The sequence below is a fragment of the Podarcis gaigeae genome, assembly GCF_964106915.1.
Source record: "Podarcis gaigeae genome assembly, chromosome: 10".
Classification (NCBI taxonomy): Eukaryota; Metazoa; Chordata; class Lepidosauria; order Squamata; family Lacertidae; genus Podarcis; species Podarcis gaigeae.
In genome coordinates, this window is record NC_139686.1 from 34,481,066 (window position 1) to 34,499,934 (window position 18,869).

The 18,869-nt window shown below is 40.2% G+C and overlaps 1 protein-coding gene across 19 annotated transcripts in view; it reads left to right on the plus strand.

The window, feature by feature from the left end:
- The window catches only part of ANKS1B (ankyrin repeat and sterile alpha motif domain containing 1B), a 319,748-nt gene that overhangs the window by 281,256 nt on the left and 19,623 nt on the right, over positions 1-18,869 (plus strand). For 11 of the 19 annotated variants that reach the window (XM_083698555.1, XM_083698566.1, XM_083698569.1 and 8 more), the window contains 3 exons: positions 5,482-5,589; positions 9,597-9,776; positions 18,245-18,319. In XM_083698555.1, the coding sequence (XP_083554681.1) occupies positions 5,482-5,589; positions 9,597-9,776; positions 18,245-18,319 (363 nt within the window). The remainder of the gene's footprint in view (positions 1-5,481; positions 5,590-9,596; positions 9,777-18,244; positions 18,320-18,869) is intronic. The other 8 variants (XM_083698562.1, XM_083698567.1, XM_083698572.1 and 5 more) reach the window with 2 other exon arrangements.

The window sequence follows — 18,869 nt, forward strand, 5'->3', positions numbered from 1 at the left end:
CAGGAGGCGATAGCAATAAGTAGCTATATTTTCATTTGTTGATGAATCTTGAAGGAGGTGATTCTAGTCTACTAGAGTCAAATGGAAAGATGGTCTTCAACCTTTTCAGATCCAGGACACACATTCAACTCAAACATGCATTTGGGGACCCACTTCTTAATTTTGTACCATATATTTGTAGGGTGGTAGTGCTGCTGTTGTGACCGACCATGGATCAGGCCATGACCCAAAAGTGGCTCCCAACTTACAATTTGAAGACTGATGAATACTATAGCATTGTATCTTCTGAAGCCTGAAATACTGTCTGAAAGGTTGCTTGGTACAACCAATAGGCTGATTTGCACATAGCCTGGAAGTCATGAAATACCTCTTGAGCCGATCAGTGTGTTCATGTGTTATCTTGCCAGATAAGAGATACCAAAGGGTTGTGAAGATTGTGTAGTGGTGGCAGGATGTATCTGACTTCGTTAGAAGGGATGGGAAACCAGAGGAGGCATATATCCTGGCAGGTCAGGGTTGTGTCACACAAGCTGATTATAATATACTAAAATCCATATTTAAATGTTATATCTAAACACATCAAGCGAAATGTATTTATTAAAGAAATTTTGTCTCCCAACTATTGAACTAGAAAGGGATATGATATCCCCTTGTGATTGGCCCTTTTGTGTGATATTCATAGAAACTACCAAATGCTATTTAGGTAAAGAGATTAAGGGATTCATGATAGGACAACTGGAGGTCAAAATTATCCTTTTTGCAGATGACATTGGGCACAACTCGGCTAACCCAATAAGATTGTTGCAAAGGTTAACAAGATTACCCATCCGTGTGAACATACATTCATGCAAAATTATAGCAAAACTGAGTTTATAATTTATTATTTAGGTTTTGAACGTAACTTCCTTTTGGCTAGATCAGTGTTTCCCAACCTTGTGCCTCCAGATGTTTTTGGCCTACAACTCCCATCATCCCTAGCTAGCAAGACCAGTGGTCAGGGATGATGGGAGTTGTAGGCCAAAAACATCTGGAGGCACAAGGTTGGGAAACACTGGGCTAGATGAAGGAATAAAGTATCCAAGTCATACTTAGAGTAGACCCACTGGAATTAATTGGCTTACTTAATCATTGCTGAGGGTTGTGGTCTCTGCCTTAATTGAATGCCACTGTGGTCTCTATCTAAAACGTTTTTAGACCAATCTTAGTCTTGAGCATAGACTACATTAGCCTAAGTCTTACCATGAATAAAATAAAAGTCTCCCTAGATTCATAGCTGAGAATCTTCTGCAGAGCACAGAAGGCTGTCCATGTGAGAAAGCTACCCAACATGTTTGTAAGAGCTAGGAATCACAGAGTAGTGGGTATATTATAGTAATGTTTTAGATGCATAGAAAGCCTTTAATAAATCATAACGTATTCTTTGAATTAAGAGTATTCAGATGTTTGGGTTAAGTAATTCTTTTCAGACTTGGTGTCTCTTGTCTGTTAGATGGCACCTGGCTCTCTGTCTCTATCTCGACTTCTCTGTTCCATCTGAATCAAGAGAGGCAGCTGAGGTGTTAGGCCAGTGCATGGAGGCAGTGATGGGTTGTATGTGGGCCAATAAACTGAAGCTGAATCCTGAAAAAGAAGTGTTATGTGTCCCAGGTTCTCGCTTCCAGGAAGCGGGGAGGTAACCAATCCTGGATGGAGTTGCACTCCCCTGGAAGGAGCAGATTTGCTCCTGGATTTGACACTGTCACTGGAGGCTTAAGTGGTCTCGGTGGTTTGGAATGCCTTTTTTCAGCTCCAGCTGGTTCACCAGCTACAACCCCTTTTGGACCAAGATTGCCATTGTACTCCATGCTCTGGTAACTTCCAGACTGAATTATTACAATGCACTTGTATGTGGGACTACCTTTGAAGACGACTTGGAAAATGCCACTCTGGGCGGCTTCCATAAAAACCAAAGTTGCTCTGGTTGCCAGTTCATTCCTGAGCCCAACTTAAGGTGCTCACATTAGTGTTTAAAGCCTTAAATGCCTCAGGCCCAAAATATCTGAAAGACCACCTCCTTCCCTACAGGCTCTCTTCAGTGCTGAGATTGGCATGGGAAACCATCTTGGTAGTTCCTTCACCTTCAGACGCTTGCTCGGGTGGTGGGGGGTGGCCCGGGAGAAGGAATTTTCTGTGGTGGCCCCTCTGCACAGGGGTGTGTCTGGCGCCTTCATTATACAGCTTCCAGAGAATGCTGAAGGCGTACCTCATTACCCTGACTTTTGACACATGATGTGCTTATTTTTCAGGAGCCACCTTATTTTTATGATATTGTTTTAAACTGTTTTTAGTACTGTGTTCTAATGTTGTAACCCACACTGAGACCTTAGGGTGAAGGGTGGGTCAATTAATCATCATCCTCATCATTAACTTTGAAACTAGATTAACTTTGAAACTAGATTATCCAACAAAATAACTTTTAAAAGAAGAAGTAAGTACGGATGCCCCTTATTACCAGTGGTGTTTATTCTAGCTATAGAATTATTAGGAATTATACTTACAAAGGACAACCAGATAAAAGGCATGTCTACAAATCTTAAGCAGAACAAATCAGCTATTTATGCAGATGCCATTGTCCTAATGGTTATTAAGCCAATTAATTACCTAAATAAATTCTTGTAAGTTTTTTTTTTAAAGTGTAGATCTTTGTCAGACTACACATTAAACAAAGAAAAATCTGAGTGATTAGGATTAAATATTGAACTCACGTTTCAATGTCTGTTGTATAATTGCAGTGATAAAGAAAACAAAATAAATGAATGAGGAATTGTGCTGACTACAAAGATTAAACAAAGTGGCACTGATTATGCAAACAGTTATGCAAATTGTTGTTTTCATAAAAACTGAGTAAATGGATTAAACTGAGTTCATTCCAGAAAAATTTGTAGCTACTGTGGAAGCACCCCGAGTCAGTTATTAAAATACGAGCCCCTTGTAATATACATACAAGAGAACTATTTCATGCCACTGGGACAATTAATGTTGGTATTTAGTTCTAAACTTTTGCAGTGGTTGCATGTTTGCTTTTCCCCCAAGTAAATGCTGTGTTGTTGAAATTCTTAAAGTGGTAGAACTGGAACATGCCAATTTAGGTTTTAAAGATACATTGAACCAGTCGTATGATTGCTTTACGGTGTAGCATTGCTTGCTGTTTGTGTGTGTGTGTGTGTGTGTGTGTGTGTGTGTGTGTGTGTGTGTAAAAGTGTCATGGGTGCCAGGACGAAATGGCTGCTATAGGCAACAGCAGCAGCAGCAACAACAACAACAAGGTGTCAGTGCACTGACTGTGGGCCACTGCAGCATGGCTCTTATCCATGCTATTTCTTTAATATCATAATCTTTAGACCACATGGGATGAGCTCACTATGTAGCTTCCCATATCAACACTGCAGCTGTTTCTGAGGAGGGCAACAGACTGTTGAGAGAAGGAACCACATCCGTTCTCCCATGTGATCCAGGACTTTTGGCATGACTCAAATGACACAGAAAGGAACTGTTGCACAACAGCTCTTAGACTGGACTGTGATTCAGCCTTCCAGAATTAGCTCTAGCTCTTTTCTCTGTAGAAAGTGTCAACTCCCATAATTTCCTTAGACAGCCAATGGGGTGCCCTCCAGATATTATTGGACTACAGCTCCCATCAGCCCCAGTCAGCATGGCCAGTCATCAGGAATGATGGGAGTTATAGTCCAATGCCACATTGGCTATACCTTATCTAACTTGTCAGGTTGTACTATGTGCATGTGTTGGTAGAAGTTTGTTTTATTTATTTTTAATGTGTGGCTCTTGTTATCCAGGGAATGCACAAAGTAGTGAAGCCAGGATTATGATGAAAGGACAGTCTGTTTTAAAGTGTATTTTTCTTTTCTCTATAATTTAGGGGGGGGGGAATTCCGACAGAAAAATAGTCTAACTTAATGCCAGCCTAACTAGAACAATGTGTGCTTTTCAGTATCAGCAATAATCAACAGACTTGTCAGACTATGTGTGCTCCATACCCCACCATACACACATCTGTCAACTTTAAGAAACTTTCAACAATGTATCATTATTGCATTGTATCAATTTATAACACTATCTACTGAAGTTAAACACTGTAATTCAATCACTTAGTCTAATGCATAGTAGCCTACATATATATTTACAGATAGAATTTTTGCACACGTGCCACTTTTAAAAATATTGTATACCAAGTTGTATTTGAAAAGCAGAGATAGAGTTGTAGTATTTAGTAGTGCATGTCACATTCGTTAGTGAAATTGGACACGATTTATTGATGCACTATACTAAAATTTAACCTGTGCAATGGGTTTTTCTTTAGTAACAAAGAAGTGGTGTAATGCAGATCATTTATCACAGCACAGCTGCAAAAAAATTGTTTTAGGAATAAGCACCAAAAATTGACAGCACAGTATAATTCATAGTTGCCTTGCTGGGGCGGGTGTGAATGTGTCAGATATTTTCTCTATAGAATGATCTGCCTTCATAATTAAAGTGGTTCAGTGTTCTGGATAATAATATGTATATCAGATGAGCATTGGCAATAAAAACATACCAAATACGCAACAAATGATGTCAATTAAAATTCCGCCTGATGTTTAGATACCATATGCCACCACCAGACTCTTCTACAATACACTTCCAGCTGTGACTTGCACTGTGTCAGCTCTGTTTCACAGTTTATAGTAGTTGCAATATATATTTAGCCCATCCAAATTGTTCCTAATGAAGAAAGGGGCCTGGATAACTGGTCCCCCCCCCCCGCCACTGTTCCTTCTAGAGCTAGATGAGATTTGTTGGTGCAGAAACAACACTGCAAGAGCATGTATCTGCACAAATAATTTTGCATCTCCTGGATGCACATGCAATGCACACTGGCTCCTACTTTCCACAGCAAGTCCATGTTTAGTCTCTTTCCTCTAGCCTGAAGTTCTTAAAGGATGCTATGACTAGAGGGCCACAGCAGCAAATCGTGTGTATGTCAAAAGGAGTGTACTTTGCAAGGAACATTTCTTGCCTTCCTGCTTCAACCCTAACAAGACAAACCAGGAGTTTGGGTTATTTTTTATTCACTATGTATTTTATTACATTCCATTTGAGTTCTTTTTGTGATTCTCTGTCTTCCCTGTTTGCTGCTCTCTCCTCCCTAATCCTCTGCCCTTCTGACATGGCACATCTCTCTACTGCTGGCCTTTTGGCTTGTTCTGTAGCATTACCTCTCACTACTTTGGATTCTTTCTGGCATTCCTTCCAGCCTACTTTCCAACCAAACTCTCTATTATTAATAGTATCAGTATATGCCTCTCCACACATTACTTTTCTGCACCTCAGCATCGTGGACAATATTCTGATGAATAGTTACATAGCTGCATTTTCTTGGCAGGTTCTTCAGTCATTCATTATTTTAAAAAATTGTTTGTTTATCAGCTTCCTTTTACTTTTCAGGTTTTAAAAATCAGTTTGCTTGGCCATCGAAAACGCATTTTGGCCTCACTGGGAGACAGGCTTCACGAAGATCCACCTCAGAAACCACCAAGATCTATAACCCTCAGGGTAAGTTCCAGAAAATATGTCTTGTATTCCCTCAAACACATATTGTAAAAGGCCTATAAAATCTTCAAACACAAATAATGATTATTTAGCAATTACCCATACGAACTGAGATTTATAGCTCTCTTATTTTTTCGTATTTTTATAAGGCTCTCTAATTTGTTTGACCAGCATGGTTTACTTGAGGGATTTTTATTTTATTTTTGTGATTTTGCTTGAGAAAAAAACACACTGTATTTAATAGCATCAACCAGTATTCTTGTTCAACTACTTAATGTAATTAATTTTCATGTCTAACTGAATTAGTGTGTCTGTCTGAATTTTCTGCACAAAACAGTCTATAAATTGTTGAATTTGTTGGGCTTTTTAATTTCCACGTTTTTTCTTGGCATATGATGTTAGGGGTGGGGCAGTATCTCTGGTGGGGGACACATTGTGCTCCTTCTTGAGTAGTTTGTCCACCTTTGCTCCCCACCCTGCACTCAGCTCTCACCTGTGGCTCCTAGAAGCTGACAGTGGCCACACCCCAGGAAACTTTGACTGGCTAAACCAGGTGAGAGTAGTCTATGGGTCTTAAACCCTCAGTGAGTCAGGTGAGTTAGGCACTTGTCTATCCACTGCATGTAAAGACAGATTCCTGCAGTTTGAGTGGACAAGACCAATAGCAGGTCCAATGCTCAAGAAGGCAGTTTCAGCATGTGCTGTTGAGGGAAATGAGGGGCAGATGGAACTCATCAACCTGGGAAGGTAGCCCATCTAGGAAAAGGAAAACTGATCCTAAACTTCTGTTGCCTTGGGACTATACACATTCCTGAGAAAGGTTTTGGAAGTAAACCCTGAGGAATAATCCATACTCACTGAACAAACTCTACTGAATTGCCCCAGAGACAGCATTGAAGCAAGGTGGAACTAAATCAAAGAGGCATCCTACTACTACTACTACTAATAATAATTTATTATTTATACCACGCCCATCTGGCTGGGTTCCCCCCAGCCACTCTGCGTGGCCTCCAACAAAATACTAAAATACAGTAATCCATCAAACATTAAAGGCTTCCCTAAACAGGGCTGCCTTCAGATGTCTTCTAAAAGTCTGGTAGTTGTTCTCTTTGACATCTGATGGGAGGATATTCCACAGAGCCGGTGCCACTACCGAGAAGGCCCTCTGCCTGGTTCCCTGTAACTTGACTTCTCTCAGTGAGGGAACCGCCAGAAGGCCCTCGGCGCTGGACCTCAGTGTCCAAGTAGAATGATGGGGGTGGAAACACTCCTTCAGGTACACTGGACTGAGGCCGTTTAGGGCTTTAAAGGTCAGCACCAACACTTTGAATTGTGCTTGGAAACATACTGGGAGCCAATGTAGGTCTTTCAAGACTGGTGTTATGTGGTCTCGGCAGCCGCTCCCAGTCACCAGTCTAGCTGCCGCATTCTGGATTAGTTGTAGTTTCCGGGTCACCTTCAAAGGTAGCCCTACATAGAGTGCATTGTAGTAGTCCAAGCGAGAGATAATCAGAGCATGCACTACTCTGGTGAGACAGTCTGCAGGCAGATAGGGTCTCAGCCTGCGTACCAGATGGAGCTGGTAAGCAGCTGCCCTGGACACAGAATTGACCTGCGCCTACATGGACAGCTGTGAGTCCAAAATGACTCCCAGGCTGCACATCTGGTCCTTCAGAGGCACAGTTACACCATTCAGGACCAGGGAGTCCTCCACATCTGCCCACCTCCTGTTCCCCAAAAACAGTACTTCTGTCTTGTCAGGATTCAATCTCAATCTGTTAGCCGCCATCCATCCTCCAACTGCCTCCAGACACTCACACAGGACCGTCATCGCCTTCACTGGTTCTGATTTGAAAGAGAGGTAGAGCTGGGTATCATCCACATACTGATGAACACCCAGCCCAAACCCCCTGATGATTTCTCCCAGCGGCTGCATATAGATGTTGAAAAGCATGGGGGAGAGGACAGAACCATGAGGTACCCCACAAGTGAGAGCCCAGGGGTCTGAACACTCATCCCCCATCACCACTTTCTGAACACAGCCCAGGAGGAAAGAGAGGAACCACTGTATGACAGTGCCCCCAGCTCCCAGCGCCTCTTGCACTGTAGATTGCTTACTATATTGCTAGGAATTGTCTATATTTTAATGGAAATTTGGAGGAATGCAGATGTAATTTTCATTACTGTCCCTTTTGAGATAGACAAAGGGAGGAGTACATTGTAAATTGTAAGCAACTATCTTTTTCTCTCACACAGACACCTTACTCAATTCCACTTATGAAAACATTAATATGGACACTCTCACTCTCATTGCTGGCATATCACACCTGGCTTCTGGGAGAGAAACTATAGCTGCTTGAAAGACTGTGTTACTGAAAGTGTCACTGAGCTCATGGTATTTTCCCTTTGGAGAATTGCTCAAATATAGGGCGTTTTTAGCTGCTGTTTCCTGGCAGAGTGTACTTCAAGAATGCTAAAATATAAATAGGGAGCATGAAGTGGTTGTAGGTTATGATCCAAGCAAAAGACTAGATATTTTTACAGAGGTGTCATCTTTCAGTTTTTAGGAATGAAGCATATAGCTGTTATTTAAGTGAACTTCAGAAGATAAACTTGAGAACAGAAAAGGGAAATGGGTAAAAATAAGTGAGCTGTTCAGTAAAATGTGGCAATGTGGAGTGCTCCAGGGTTCAAGCCAGCCATGTTCTTTTTCAAGAGACTCCATGTTTTCTAGCTTTCCATGTTTTCTCCCCTTCTCAATAGTAGGTCAGCATTCTGTACCCACTGAACAGCCCAACTCATTGGGCTATCTTAGGGGAATGATTTTTCCTAAAGGGTTGGTTGTTTTTTTGTGTTGTTTTTTTTTGTACTTCAGCAAGCATTTTCCTTCCTCCAAGCCTGCTGATACTATTCTCTTGTGTGTCAATCAGGGGTGGGAGACTGGACCTGGCTGATGGGTTGTATCTTTCATTCCTCCACGCTCAGTTCCATGGGCTAACTTTTAACAGTTGGGTGAGGCTGCCCACTTGTCAATCGCCTGTTGTCATTATTATGTCAGGTGACAACTTGAAAGGGGCTTGCTTGCCTTTGAAGTTCATGTACAAACATTTTGTATTGATACCACTTCAAAGGGACTTCAAAGTGAAGGCAGGCACACCTTTACCTGCCTCACACCTGACATCACATATTATTATTAATAATTTATTAATCACCCTTTACACAAGTCTTGTGTGTGTGTGTACCTCCAGGGGTCCTTTACCTTACGTGCTCACGTGCGCGCACACACACACTTTTTTTTAAAAAAAAATCAGTTTAAAACACAAAAACAGCAGGCACATTTAAAACAATAAAAATAGATACTTGTGGTAAAACCAATTTATCAGAGAGATGTATAATTCTGTCAGCAGAGTGCAGAATGGATGAGAGTCAACTAAGGTGAGACAACAGAAGGCCAGAGAGAATAAGACTGCCATAATCAAGGCAAGATACGGGGATGAAAAAGAGTTTTCTTGCCGCTCCTTATCTCTCCATGCTTATGTCCTGCCACATTCCTTCCTGTCACTTGTCCAGCTCTTCTACCCTCAGTTGTCCAAAGGTCTCCTGCCATCTGAAATAATTCCAGCCATTTCCCCTTCCTGCCCCTCATGCCTAGAACTGCCTCCCCAAATGGTTCTGTGTGACTACCTTCCTTAAAGCCTGTAAGTCCCTCCTCAAAATTCAGCATTTCCAAGATCATATCCCTAGATACTATGCCTTAATGTAATGTAACCAAATATTTATATTCTTCAATTGCCCCCATTGCCCCAACTGTGTTCTTTTTCTCTATTTTAGAGTGTGATCTATTGATGAATGAACCTGTCATACCTTATACCTGTAAAGCACCATATACATAGATGGTATATACATTATATATATGTCCAGCACTTGAAACACTGTGTTACTAGCTCTTGTAGCTGCAGTGCAGGAAAGTCTGTTTATTTCATGTTGTTACTTTCTCTAATTATGTGCAGGAACCCAGCGGTAACCACACTCCTCCTCAGTTGTCTCCCTCACTCAGCCAAAGCACTTACACTACTGGTGGCTCCCTGGACGTTCCACACATTATCATGCAGGGGGATGCAAGGAGGAGAAGAAATGACAGCTATTTTGATGATATTCCTCGGTCAAAACTGGAGAGACAGATGGCACAGGTAATGTTGGGAAACCTTTCCTATTAAAATTTAATATATTTAGAGTTGTATGTTCACTTCTTTAAAATTTGAGAAGGTGTACCTTTTAAAAATAACAGTATATCTTTTTGTGAATTTTAGTATGTTTTGGAACCATCAACTAAATTGGTTTGCATTTATTTTGTAACTCTTTTATCCTGCTCTATAAACACATATTTTAAAATCTAGGCTCTAGAGAGACTTTATATTCTGTAAACTAGTTTATTTGTATGCTAACAGGCCTGGGAGATGTGAATAGCATTGAGATGTGAAATCGAAATATTCTGTTTGTGTTTGAAGAAGATAAGGTTTTAATGACTGATTTTTTTTGTCTCCTAAGAGTGAATGATACCAGCAAGATGTGTTATTGCTAGGATTTGGTTGTAGAAACAATGTTGAACACATTACTTTTTAAAATGAAAGGCAGCTAAAGTCGAATTCCTTAGCAGCAACATTTCTTATAGATCTTCCAGAGTGTATTCTCACAATTATTTCCCTGCATTTAGTGTTAAGTGGAATCATATTGCTACATTCAAAATAGTTTTGGCTGACTGTAGAATGAGTTCATCTTTTTCTGTGTAACTCTGAAGTGAGTTGTGGAATCATGAATTGATGGCACGGTACATTCCGCACATACATAGGGCAGCCTAGGAGTGTCCTGTTTGAGCATGCTTTGATACCAAGTATATGGCAATATCCCAGTCCCCTTACTGAGGCAGAGACCTTCAAGCATGGGAAGTCTGAGAGTACAGCTGGGAACAACCTGGGATGCTCTAGGTACACTTCTTACATATTTTTTGAAAAAATCTAGAACTTACCAAAAAGCAACAGATCCAGTCTGGAAATATTTCCCTGCAACTGAAAGCTATTGGGTGCATTCATTTATTGCAGAATCTAACCCATCCTTAGTATTTTTTTAATTAAGGTGTCTTGAAGGAAACCTGACTGGGAATCTTGTTCAGCAAATTGTTTAAGTAAGGCATTAAGAATTTAATAGTTCAACACAAATTTAGCAAGCTTCAAAGTCAGGCCTATGTAGCTGATGCCTCAGCATCCATCATAAACCAAGGGCAAAAGCCACCTCGTAGTTGAGTGGCTGCTAATGTACTTATGATACCTAGTTTTAGTAGTTAGTATTGCCCTTCAGTAATTTTATTCCATGCTTATTAAGGAATTTCTGAAAGTTGCTTGTTTATTATCTCTGAAAATCACTCTCATCAATAATGGCCCATTTTTTATTTTTGGCCCCACAAGGGATAATTCTATGTAAGCTGCAAATGAAGCCACTTTTTCTCCCCATCTAATTATGGATATTCTTTCTTATTCAGATTTTGACAAAAATACATTTCATAGCTTTTTGACAGAAATTTGATGGTGTGTGCTCACATTTGGTTTTGATTTTTGCTGACATTATAGCAATTCAAGGGATTTGCTGAAACTGTTATTTTTACAATTGGATTTCAATCATTCTTAAAAGGGCTTTTGAGTACAGTGGTACCTCGGGTTACAAACACCTTGGGTTACAAACACTTCAGGTTACAAACTCCACTAACCTTGGGTTAGTAACTTGGGTTAAGAACTTTGCCCCAGGTTGAGAACGGAAATCGCACGGCGGTGGCATGGCGGCAGCAGGAGGCCCCATTAGCTTAAGTGGTACCTTGGATTAAGAACAGTTTCAGGTTAAGAATGGACCCCTGGAACAAATTGAGTTTGTAACCAGAGGTACCATTGTATTGTATATTTAGATATTTTATGTTGGAGCTGTTGAAATATTTCCTGTCTTTACTTAATGGACACCATAATAATGCTGCAGACATTACACTAAACCAGAAGTGATTAACCTATGGCTTTTGGTGTATAACTCCCATCACTGTGACCATGGAGCATGTTGGTTGGGGCTGATGGAAACTGGAGTCCAATAGAATCTGAAGGCCACAATTATGTCCCACCACCACAACTACATTCAGCACCCTTTAAAAATGCAATGGCACTTACCCTCAATACATTCTACCACAAATGAATAATCCACTGTCTACCTTAAATATAGCATATGCTTGACCAAAAAGATATGCCATATTTCATTCTAAAGGTCAGCGTAGTTGAACTTCTGTCAGTGAAAGTGCTGTGCGTGATATGTGCTGTTCTTTGATGGTGCACAGGACTTAAGGCCAGATCATAAACCATGTTGTAATGCTTCACTGTACGCATCAGAGACCAAACTCTGAATTGCACCCAAAACAGATGGAAGGCCAGTTGAGTTCACAAAGCATGTTAGTGACATGAAAGTTTCACTCCACTGAGCAGGCATTCTGCCCTGATAGAGGCATCCAAGTGCCTGGCATAGCCATAAGTACAGATTGATTATTTCAGCAGTTCAACCTGGACTAGGGGGGGATGTTTAATGCCCATATTGCAATCTTTTAAAAATCTAACAGCAACATAAAAAGGAAAAGTGTGGTTCCCTCTTGAAAAATCCAAGGGCAGCTGATAAGTTCTATTTGCTCAGTTGAACATTTAAATACTGTACAAATGTTAATATGTGGTTTTAAACAGCTGAATTAGGTTTTCTGCTAACCTATTATTGGAAGGAATTGGGGAGTCCTCCTTGGTATGCAAGATAGCTTTGATAAAGAAGAGCAGAGTAACAAAACACCACTTACTATAAAAGAACTTCTCTGCAGGTCGCAAAAATTGATTGTCGGAATAGGCAATGCCAGATTTATTGTCACTGAGTAGCTTGATATATGCACATCGTGTCACTGAGTATTATCCATCACTGTTGCCGCTTCTAGTCCCTTATACCCTCTTCAAGCCCTTCTCTCATTTCTGCATATTTGAAAATATAATACTCCCCAAAGGTATATAATATTTCTTTTCTAGAAGTTGTCTCAATTTCATTCTTGAATTATCTCTCTCACACATGATATGATAAACACGCAAGGATGAAACTGAGGTTATAATTCCCTAATATATTCAGCCTACTTCCTTCAAAGCAGTTCCACTGATTTTGTCCATAAAATGCATGTCACAGCCCATTAACATTTCTTTAGAAGTCTGGTGGGCTTCCATTTACATTTGTATTCAATATATGATCTCTTTATAATTATGCAAATTCACTTCCTCTGTTCTGACCCTTCCTGTAGGCATGCCTATTGACCCAGGCTGTGTACACGTTCCTGTTTAATCTGCATCCAGTGTATTCCCATTGCTGGCTTGGGAAGTAGTGTACACATCTTAGCCACAATCCATATCTATCCTGACGTTTCTTAGAAAATACTGTATTTTGATATGTCCCCCCCAAAAAAGTAGCTTTGATCCCTGTTGAAAAAAAGAATGACCTAGCTGTGATTTAAGTCAGTAATGTGTACAGAGCCCCAAACTCTGGTAACATTTTCATGCCCACTGACTTCTAAGTGGGAAAATCTGGACAAATTTGATGTGTCTAACTCTGCTTGGAGTATTTTTTGAGCTGATTTCCTACTCTATACAATCTGGACTCATATTTTCAACCTCTGATTGTGAAATTGTTTATACTCTTTTTTCATATCTACTTTTCCAAGGGAGGGTACTTGACCATAGACGTTTGACATATTAGCCACCTGTTCTAGATTCATTCTGAAGATGAAAGGCTGTTAAGGTTGAGAAGGTTATAGTGACATTATTAGCAAAAAAGGAAGTGGTTAGTTAGCAGAAGTTTTCATTTCACTGTGCATGTTTGGCACATTAGAACTGAAATCGCTAGGATAAATCCTGCTTTGAGAGATGAGCACCAAGACTGACTTTTTTAAAAGATTAGACAGGGCTGAAAAAACCCCACAGTAACTGACAGCAGGAACCTGAAGCAATTGCCCCTGAAAAAAGCACAACTTTTGTTCAGCTAGATGGAAATTAATTTGAAAGCAGTTTGCAATAGTTTTAGGGCTGTCTGCATGTACCAGCTCATCTCAACCTTAGGGCAAACTTGTTCAAATAGAGAATTCCATCTTGGTGAATGAAGTGTGAGGAAGAAACTAGATTCAGGCAAATGTAGCCATCTTTCTGTTCTTTTTTCATCACATACGATGATGTGTTGTGAGTCTTGAAATGACTGGAGCAGCCACAGGCCTTTCATATCATGGATGTGAACATTTGGGCCCAAGAAAGACGTAGTCTAGTATCCTTAAAAGACACTTTTTATAACCAGAGTGCATCTTACAGGAGTGAGTTTTACTCAGAGTGGACCCACTGAAATGAATGGGCCTAACATGGTTATGTTCATTAATTCCATTGGGTCTAAATTTGGTTAAATACTACACTATGTATTTGCCTCTTGAAGGTGTCAGGGTGTAGGCATGGGTGTCATACACTATACTAAAATGCACAAGAATAATGATGTGATTCCCCCCCCCCAATTGCTTTAGCAGTCTAGAAAGGAAGGCATTTTTGTAATTTACAGGATCCTTTATTTTAATGGCTATCTAAGTTGTCAGTTTGAACCTCAGAAGATCACATCCTTCCATTAAAAAAAACTGAAGCAGCAGCTGATAGTGGAGAAAATTTCCTTAACGTTTATTTGTTTGGGCTTTCCTCTCTATCGCATGGGGATGGAACACAACTGACACAATCTGACAATAACCTCATTATTGTTTGGCATGGAATGCTACTCTTTTTAAATACTTGCTGGGATAGTTCCATGGCATCTATATACCATTTCCTCACATAAATGGATTCTTCAGACTCCTGTAAAATACTGAGATTCACCAGGATAGGTTTGATGATCTGTCATACTATAGTGTTCAAAGACCTCTAGAAGCCTCAGCACCCAGCTCCAGTTCATCCGATTCTCACAGCTCTGTTACACTCAGGTTGCAAGTGAAATGGAGCTGGAAAGCAAAACAGATTCCCAGATGGCAAGAGTTATTATTAGTATTAGTATTATTATTGCAGTGGTACCTCGTGTTGCGTACTTAATCCATTCTGGAGGTCCATTCGTAACAGGAAACTGCTCGTAACATGAGGCACACTTTTATTAATGGCACCTCCGCTGCTGCGCCACCAGAGCGCGACTTCCACTCGCATCCCTGAGCAAAGGTCTCAACAAGGGGCATCTACTTCCGGGTTAGTGGAACGCGTAACCCACAACATTCGTAAGGGAGATGGTACGTAACATGAGGTACCACTGTATTAGTAATATTTGGTCTACTCTTCTCTGTGATAGCTTTTCAGCATAATGAACCATTTACTTCAATAATTTATATGTGTTTTCAGGATGAATTACACCCAATTATCACTTCATCTTTTAAGAACTGCAGCAGGTTAACTGTAGGTGTCTGCTACTTCCCAGATGAAGAAGTGCTACATCTCCTTATGCCTTCATGGGAGCTTGCAAAGAGAAACTGACCATCTCCCCTGTGGGGAAATGCAGGAGTTGTCACTATATATAAAGTTTGTGCCTCACGCTGCAGAGGAGTTGTGAGGGCCATAACAGAATGGTGATGAATTTGTCAATATATTAAACATACCAATTTTTCCTTTAGTATCAAAATAACAGTTGTAGAGTGCCTAACCTGGATCAGGACCTGGGAACATGGGGCAGAAGTTAACTCTTTCTCCCACACCACAGCCTCAATGAAAATAGCACATACAGCTATTTGTCTGTGAGGCAAAAGCTCCATTGGCTCCAAATGAAGTTTTCCTCCCAGGCAAATTGCTGCAGGGGAGCAGGCACATTTTCACTGCGATAACAGCAAAAGGCCTAAACAGTACTCCCTGCTTGTCACAGCTCCAATCCTGCTTTCCTGCCATATTTTGACAGGAAAAACAAGCCAAATACAAATGTATTCATGTAACTGCTATGCAAGGCCACCTCAACACATGTTCATTTAAACTGCCCCAGGTTGCAGAAAGGGCATGCGACCTTTATATTAAAACCATTTTCATTCATACAGTTTGCATTTTCTGCCATGCCATTTCTCTGTTTCCTGTCCATTAACAGACATGGAGCTAGTTAATGAGTAAAATAAGCCTTAGGCATTAATGTAGTCAGAATAAATTATCTTCATAACTCTGCTAGGTCTTTAGGAATGCTTCAAATATATTCATTTGTTTTTTAAAAGAGATAACTACTGACTTCTGTAGGTAACTTTTTGAAAGGCAGATGAATCCTTTGGCAGGAGGATACTCTGAGGCATGCAAAGTCCATTTTCTTTGTGCCAACACAGCTGCCTGGGCTCCTCTCTGTGCATGTGTTGCATAAGCACATCTGGACTGATAGAAGAAGAGAGCATGGCCTTTTAGGTAGAAAATAGTAGTGGCAAGAAAGCACAGTTCTGTTCCTTTATGTGTGTTCCTTAGTACCTTGGCTCAAATGATTTCCATTTTGTTTTGCCCATAAATGACAGCTAAGCAGAGGCCTAGGCATAGTAGGCAAAGTAAGCTGCTGTGTATAAGGGCTGTTCTCCATTGCCATGGATGAACAAGACAATGATTCCCATCCTGTATTCAGTAAGCATGGGACCTCTGGAATGTGCTAACATGCTACCTTCACCCAATTCCAATCTACAATTTACAAGCACTTTTGCTTAGTTCTTCAGCACTCCTTCTAGTCAAGGCTGAAGCTATACTGCACAGCTTTGACACCCAACTCATCCCACAACCATTCCTTTCTCCCTTCACAAAGTCTCATAGCTATCTAGTTAATCAGCTTTAGTACCACACAAGAGTGTTCCTCTACCCAGACCAAAGGAACTCAACATTAGCTATGCTGGACTTCTTTACATTCTGGCCAGTGTGCTAGCAGGACCACCCTCCAGTAGACTGATATCAGACTGTCCTCCAGTGGAATGGGGTCGGATTGCATTGGTAACAGTTTGCCTCTAGCACACCATCTAATTCTCCAAAGTATGTACATACTCCAAAGTATGTCTGCAGTAGTCTATTTTTAACCTTTGTCCAATTTGCAGCTCAGGTAATTCTTGACATTGTTGCTAATACTTTGTGCAAAACCTACTGAGGAAGCAACCACCACATGGTCTGACATCCTTCAAATGGGTTAACACATACATGATTTCAGTTTCAGTAGCCAAAGTACTAATATTCAATTACTATTGATCTGATTTAGACAGGAAGCGCAATGCAACTGGTTGTGACAGTGTGCTGCCACAGTGGATACCATACCCCCTCATAATCACTTATTTGCTATAGTATGGGTTTCTAGGATTGAATTGTAGGAACACTTTCTGGTCAGTTTAGAGAAAGGCAGCCTCTACTACCAGTCCTTTGAATTTCAGCAGTGACACAGCTTGTCAGTCAGTGTGAGGCATCCATATTTCACTAAGGGAAACATGAGCACAATCGTGATTTTCTTGCAGGAAGCTGTTTCTGTTTGAATGCAGGCTTTATTTAGACACTGATATTAAATTCCTGCTGCTTGTCTTAACTGCTGGCTATGCTCTGCATACTGTGGTTAAGCTATTGATGTATTAATTGCTAGCTACTCCAGAGATTGTAGTTGCATTTCTCAGCTGTTTAAAGCCTTTCATTGTTGCATTCTCAGGAAACTCTGGGTAGCTACTCTATTTGGTGCTTATTTTAGTTGCTTGGCTACTATGAGCTATTATATTGGATTTGCTTGTGGTGTCCAAATAAGGAAATATATACGACGTTCTGCAGTCAGATGATATGAATCTGATTTTCTTTTCCTTTTTCTGTATTGTTGTAATGTGCATCTTGCTTTCTCTCCAAACACAACATGTATTTAGCATCCTGCATTCCATATGACGGTTGGAATGAGATAGTGCGTTGTTACTCCATTTTACAGCTATGAATTTGTTCTTTTCTAATTGCATTTTAAAGGTATTGATCCAATCTACTGAGCTCTGCTATCTCTCTTTCTGGCTTACTGCATGGACATGTTTGGAGACTGTGCATCATGCAGCCTTGGTTGACTGTAGCTAGTATCTTTCAAATAATTAAGGCCTTTCAAATACCTTTACAATGTTATCCACAAATACCAATTAGTTGTTAGTTGTTATTGCTCTGCAGCAGCACATTTGATTATGCTCAGTATTTGTTTGTTTTAGCCTTTTCTCCCCAAAGTAAATCTCCATTGAAAAACCCTTTTCAGCTGTAGAATGCAAATCAAAGGCTAAGATATGATTGAACACTTTCCCCCTTTCTGCTATTAAGTTCTATTTCATAATCATATAATTGTTTTATTATCCTGAATAGGTCCAAAACTCAATCTGAAATCCTTGAGCTGTGTTTTCTTTCTATAAGCCCAAAATATGTTTTGTCAGCAAATATGTTAGAGGGCTTTAACAGCTGCTGCCAATTTGAAACACTCTTCTTTTAAACAAAATCTTGCAATTGTGTTCATGCCCCCACCTGCAATACTTTTTCTTCCTGGGCTTGGGGATGTTGGTGGTGTTTTACTATTTACAAGATGAGATGTAGTTTTCTGTTTATATTAGCAGTCTTCTGTCTGTGAAATTTGGACCAGCCAGAATGCAGGATATCCTTACACAGCAGTCCATCAGGTTCATAATGTAAGATACTTCAATAAATTGTCACTGTATTGATGTTCATTGTGTTGCCTTGGTGTTGTTAATACTTTATACAGGTGCCATGCTTTTCAGACTTCAAAAAGCAATGTGTAGCATCCAATTATTTCCAGGATTGTACGTATGTGTTTTTACATTTTGTTTTCATATTGTGCAATAAACATGTTGGCTTTTATGTAGCAGGATACAATTTTTTCAGCACCAAAGGTCAGTTTTTTTAAAAAAGAAGTGACCTCATCTATAGTTTAACTTCTGCTCTGGGTGCTTTGTCTTTGTTAGCCTTCAAAGACAAGGATGGGAGTAAATTGCATACATTCTGCAATTTTACTCGGTTTTGTGGCTTCTGTTTTCAGTGACCAGGAAGGATCCTTCTAGTTTCTTGGGGCTGCTTCTCCCTTTTTTAAAGATGTACTATCTCATCATTTCAATGTGTTCTTCATGAATGGTATCTTGTAGCATGTCTAAACAATCTGCACTTCTTTTAGATACAGGAAGCCCCTTGAAGCAATGTGCTCATATCATAAACTGTATCTTG